General features: G+C 41.8%; 1 protein-coding gene across 1 annotated transcript in view; it reads right to left on the reverse strand.

The window, feature by feature from the left end:
* KLHL32 (kelch like family member 32) overlaps nucleotides 1-6313 on the reverse strand; it is a 275399-nt gene that overhangs the window by 137272 nt on the left and 131814 nt on the right. Inside the window, exon 4 of the mRNA XM_019520185.1 lies at nucleotides 1188-1295. Coding sequence (XP_019375730.1) covers nucleotides 1188-1295 — 108 coding nt within the window. The remainder of the gene's footprint in view (nucleotides 1-1187; nucleotides 1296-6313) is intronic.

Genomic DNA, 6313 nt, shown 5'->3' on the forward strand with positions numbered 1-6313 from the left:
TCTTTTTTGAAACTGGAAATATGGTAACCCTACAGGAATGCAGTCCAGCAGTGTGTAGAGCAGCACCTAATAGGTAACTCTGTGGAGGAGAAGAGGCAGGGGGAACAGATCCAGGCCCCCACAGTAAGGGAAGGAGTGGGACAGGGGCAGAGGCAAATGGGACCTGGGGCCAAGGTAGGGAGTGGGATGGAGCCATCAAGGGGCATGGGGGAGCCACTCCCCACCACCACGTGCACCCCAGGGAGGCATAGGGGGGTATGTGCCCCCAGATTTGTATGCAGGGCAGAGGAGGGCTGTCCGCTGCAGCCTGGGGCTCTGCTCCCTGCTGCCTTTGCCCCAAGAGCTGTGCGCTGGCTGTACATCCCTTGCCCACTTAGTAGTGGGAGGCACAACATGGCAAAGGCAGCAGGGCAAAGAGCCCCAAGCCCATATCAGGCAGCCCGCCTCCACCCCATGCACAAATCCGGGGGGCATATGCCCCCCATGGCTTCCCCAGGGGTGTGCACAGCAGTGGGGAACTGAGCCCCGCCCACAGCTCACAGCTCTGTCCCATGGCCTGCCCCACCCCAGCCTCTGAGGCCTCTTCACTCCAGCCCCTGCCCCACTCCCTCCCTCACTGTGGGGGCCTCGATCTGCCCCCCCTCACCTGTGGCCCTCCACAGACTTACCTGCTGGGTGCTGCTCTACATGTTGTCAGGCTACATTCCTGGCCACATGCATACTGCAGCTGCACACCTTCATGCAGCATCCCAATATGGCACCAATATATCAATGCATCTGTAGTGTGCCTGTCTGTCTGCATCTGCATGTGCCCCTCCACTGCCTGCTGCAGCAGCCCAGAGCCCGCACTTGGGCTACCCTGCAGTCCTCTGCATTGCCAGAAGCCCAGAAGCAAAAGTGACAGCTGTGGAGTAGAGACCGGATGTGGGCTCCAAGACCACATGCATAATTAACACATTAAAAAAATGAATGCAAGATCCAATTAACATGTTGATTGCCCACATTAACAGAGATCAACTGACAGCTCTTGTAAGAACCATTATTCTATATGCCAACAGGCTCAAACATTTGTATTTTGTGAAGACTAACAATATATTATTTAGATTGCATATTACTTGTGTATTTAGATTTAGCATAAGGTTGTATTTGTTGATGCAGGTCTTTGAATTGAAAGGATTATACAGTACCTGTCCCGTGTATGCAAAATTCAAGGCCTGTTTTAAACCTAGGCTTGTGACACCATGCAGATTCACTTCATCAGCTCCACTTTCAAGCATACAGAGACTGAACATTGCCTAGAAAGAGAAAAGAGATTCATAGGCATTAAAATGACATGTAAGAGAGAATCTTAGAAGTTTCAAGTGAGTAATATTGATTTTTCCTCACTTTACCAGCTTTTCTTGTTCCCTGTATAAGAAGTTGATTAACAACGCTATTAATTAGAATGAGATCTATACAAAATGTTTAAGGTTACTAGTTTCTTTTGACTCCCCCATATCAGGTTAATAACTGAACCATTTGACCAAAAAAGAAACACAAAGACAAATCTTGGAAATCAAAAACTACAGTTTCATCTCTGAATACCCAATTCTTCAAGCCCTACTTTATTAGTCATAAACTTTATTATGCAAGTAATTCCACTGAAAACTAATGTTAATAATCACACAGTAAGGAACCACTCAATACAAGACTAGAAGAATTGGACCTTGGGAAGTGGGGGGAGGAGAAAAACAAGATGGCACTAGAACAATAAACATGGCTTGAAATGACATAAACTACTTAAATGTAAAAAGGGCAGGGTGAGCCCCACATTGCTGTGTAGAAAATGTGTTTCAGGGGTAGTTCAAGTATCCTTTAAAAAAGTGGCCAGCTACACAACCCTCCATAGAACAACCCCCCAAATTAAATGTTAAAATCGGAAATAAAAAGAGAAAAGGATTACCATGAAGAACAGTCATCTATAGGCATTAAAGCACCTAAAAATATTCAAATCAAGTGTAAAAAAGGGTGCATATGTCTGGGAACAAGCACTTAATATTATTAGACTCTCTATAAATGCCCCAAAAGAGAAGAAGTCAATAAAGCTAGTTTTAAATAGGTTTTATGTTTTAAAAAAGCAAAGGAAATGCCTCTCAAGGACCACAGCCAGGTTTGGAAGTCACTATCAAAGGAGAAAGAAGCTTGCATATAATAGAAACTGCTGGACTACATTTTGCCAATAATATTTTTAGTTTTACCAAATCTGATATTTCACGATTGATAACTGCAGCGTCCAGGAAGGATTTCTGCTAATTCATCCACCATGAACAACAATATAAAACTGATGAGGAGAAACCTTCTACCTCTTCCTTCCTTCGTAGATTGACGGCTTCATAAACCAATCTGGCATGGTCGACTCAGTTTTAGATTGAGGTTATTTTGGGGAATCTATTTGACTTTTATTTTAAAAATATTTGCAAAGAATATATACTTTCCAAGCCCCATCGTGCAGCCAGCTTCAGGCTACACAATGAGACTAACCTGACACATGTTCAGTTTAAGGCGAGATAGAAACCAGCTAAAAAATATTACACATATTTTATGAAATACTTTTTATGAATACTTTTCCTTTTTTGTCACACCACGAATTGCCTCAATTTATGGCCCAATTGCCATTTATCATGGAGCTAACAGATTAATTACGTTTGAAGTATAATCTCAGCCAAAGGCCTATAACTGCAACTGTTTCATTGTGTCCAACAGCATGAGCTACAAACCTCTTTAGTTTTATGAATACAATAGTTTCCAAAACTCTCAGATTAGAATGATGAATAAACCTACATAATGGGCTGCCACATCCCATAGACTGAAGTAACTTTAAATGGCAATTCAGTGTGGAATAAACAAATGACTCAATATAGAATTCACCCAAAGGGTAGTTTTAGATAAAAAAATTACACCAGATTTCTAATTATAATACGTTGGATTTTCATATAGTCCGTCTTTAAAAAACAACGGCTTTGCTATGCACAGATAGGTTCTTACTAGGTTTTGTTACTTTTGCAAAGACTGATACAAAGCAAATATATATTAAACCCTTTCCATAGTTGCTGGAAGACATAGACAATAAATGCATTCCTGTAATAATAAGCCCTCTACTGTTTTACTCTCCTTATTTTCAGTTCTTGTCTTCAGTGGTTTCTGAGTTTGAGGCTTGGGGGGAAGGGTGTTTGTTTTTAATGTTTTGGTAAGAATATGGTCAAAACCAATTTTTGCTCTCAAATGTCATGGCTGAGTATTCTGCCTTCATTTTGCTAAAATTCTGATAATACTCCAAGGATTATGCTACAAGTGATTTTTATATTTTTATATAGTTAAACTAGAATTAAGGCACTGTTACAAAGTTTATTCTACTTCAGCGCTAGCAAGAAAAGTGTTGTCATACAAATTCATTATGCATGCATGGATCTATATTACTTCTAATGATATGTACAGAGTGCTTTATGCATCAACTATTATTACTGATATTAAACAGTAAATTGACCCAGAGGCAAATAAAGTTGAAGTGTTTATTACAAGTTGACTTTATGGAAATGTAGAGCAAAAAAGTACCAACAAACAGTGTGGAATTAATTTAAGAGTCACTATATTTTGTCTAAGCAAAATACAATGCTACATTCTACTGTAATCAACTGAGACACATTACCTTTGATAGAACCATGTCAATTCTCACCACCCAAAGATTTTTGGCCATATTTAGAGTGCTACATCAATTATAGTCACCCATATCAAAAAGGAAATTGCAACATTAGAAGATGTTCAGAGAACAACAAAATTAACAGAGGCACAGAAAAACTCTCTTATGAAGGAGGCAGTAGATAAATTGGGATTGTTAAAAAAATGGGACATGATAAGAATATATAAAAAATACAAAAAACCTAGTGAAGGTAGATCAGGAACTACTGTTATGCCATCTAATAAGATAAGGACAATGGAATATTCAATAAAATTAAAATACGGCAGAGAGGCAAAACAATAGATACGGAAGGCTTGTCTTACACACTGTGCTTATCATTAAAAAGCTAGGTTAAAGAAGCATCTTGAAATTGGCAGAGAATGTAGTGAGATTTATGACAGCCCTCAGTTCCTGTGGGAGTCCATATGACAGATTTGGATCAATCACCAAGAAATCTGTGACCCGCACAGAAGTGATTACCCAGCTCAGGTCTTCATGGTGCCTTTACCCCTGGCCAGATTTCATCCTTTGCCTCATAGGTTTGAAAGTTTAAACCAGAATGAAATCTCCTCTCAAAAATTCTCCTACAGTAAAAGAATTCAAAGTTTCAGCTGAAATTCAGTTTGGAGATGCCTTACTTCAGTCTTTCATACTTACTTCAGCCCACTGGCCTCAATAACAGAATATAAGACCTAGAAACAGATGGATCATAATATTCTGTTTTCAGACTTCTGCAAATACTTAAAAAATGTGTTATAGATGAGCAGATGGATCCTAGTTTTACATCCTAGTTTTATGAGCTTAGCTAAGACTACTGTAGCAGGGCACTAAGGTGCATGCTACTTGTGAAGCAAGAGAACAAATACCTAGGTGTTTGTTGCTAGGGCAACTAGAGGGAGCTAATGACCCACACCTGCCTGGTCAGCTGACCGGAAGGGGCAGGGCCTGGCTCCCATATAAACACCAGGGCTGAGGCCAAGGAGCCAGTTCCCTGCTGGCAACCAAGGGGGAGGGAGCTCTGCCTGAGTGAGGGAAAGGAAGATGCCTGAAGAATGTGATACTGGTGAGAGATGGAGAACCCTTGGAGTGGCTTGAATAATGTTATAGCCCAGGGGCTTGTGTTTTGTTTGCTGTTTAAACTGGTGGCTTGGGAGAGGCTATAAGGGGATGGAGGAGGCCTCATAGGGGGTCCATGGCAGTGTGGGGACCCAGGTGCCAGAGAGGGTGCAGTATTGGGGGTGTGCTGACCCTAAATGAGAGAGAAGCTGCTGCATGGGGGTGTGCTGACCCTAAATGAGAGAGAAGCTGCTGCATTGGGGGTGTGCTGACCCAAGCACCAGGGAGGATGCTATATTGAGGTGTGCCGACTCTGAGCCCCAGAGAGGGGGGCAGCGAGAAGCCCCAAAGAGGAGGGCTGCGGAGAGCCCGGGTGTCACAGAGAATGTAAGACTGAACAACATCTGGTACATCTGCGAGGCTTGGGGCGGGGTACAGGGGTGGTTGAAGCCACGCATAGCCCATAAGGCTGAGGGTACACAGAGCCACCCAATGTAGAATGAGCCAGAGCACAACAGGAAACTGTGACCAAAAGAACAGAAAGGCAGCCTCCCTATAATACATATATAACATCAACAACAGGGCGGGCGAGAATGGAGGATGCTCTTTAGGCAACCTGGCACAGTAAGGGGGTGCTAGGGGAGAGCACAGTGACCTCTAGGATGCCCATCCTGTTACAACTACCAAGGGTATTTTGAATTTAGTGGTGGTTGCTAACTTTATTTTTCTCTATAGAAATGCCTAATATTTACCACAGTAGAAGAAAAAGGAAACAGGTAAATCTCTAAGACAAATACACAACAACTGAAAAGGCATAACAATTAAATATTTGGGAATCTGTCAAAATCTCAATTGTTAAATTTACTCAATTCGCCTCAACAATCAATAAGACTACTGACATTGTGGAAAGTTACTCGCATAAATAAATGCTTCCAAATCAGGTTCATAATCAGTGTTTTATTCAAATATGCCAAGTCCATCTCCCTGTGCATGGAAAAGGCCAGCAAGTAGTTTCATAGTTTCATAGTTCAAATATTTTGGTCACCATTGTGTTTCCAGTCAAAAATGGTTTCACCAGAACATAGAGCACTTCTAACAAGTATGTCTTGCCTACTATTTTTTTTATGTTCTTCATTACTATTTTTTCTTATTTTACAGAAGCCATTTATGGGCTTGCTAACCTTATCTTATTCTAGATGGCACATTCATATTTCTGAATATAGCTAGGAGAAAATTGACTTAAGGATTATTTGATACTCTGAGTATTTACCAACATCATAGGGATTAATGTCTATAAACTCACCAGAGGGGACCAGTGGAAAATAGGTGAGGCTCTGTTCCCCCAGGCATCACCTGGGATAACGAGGTCATTGCAGGTCCCCTGGCATGGCTTTACGAGCACTCGTGGTGCACTGGAGAGGTGCCGGAGGACTGGAAGAGGGCCAATGTGGTTCCAATCTTCAAAAAAGGGAGGAGGGAGGACCCGGGAAACTATAGGCCAGTTAGTCTTACCTCGATCCTAGGCAAGCTGTTTGAGAAAAT

This window comes from Gavialis gangeticus, unplaced genomic scaffold (assembly GCF_001723915.1).
Source record: "Gavialis gangeticus isolate Ggan-Ray unplaced genomic scaffold, GavGan_comp1, whole genome shotgun sequence".
Classification (NCBI taxonomy): domain Eukaryota; kingdom Metazoa; phylum Chordata; order Crocodylia; family Gavialidae; genus Gavialis; species Gavialis gangeticus.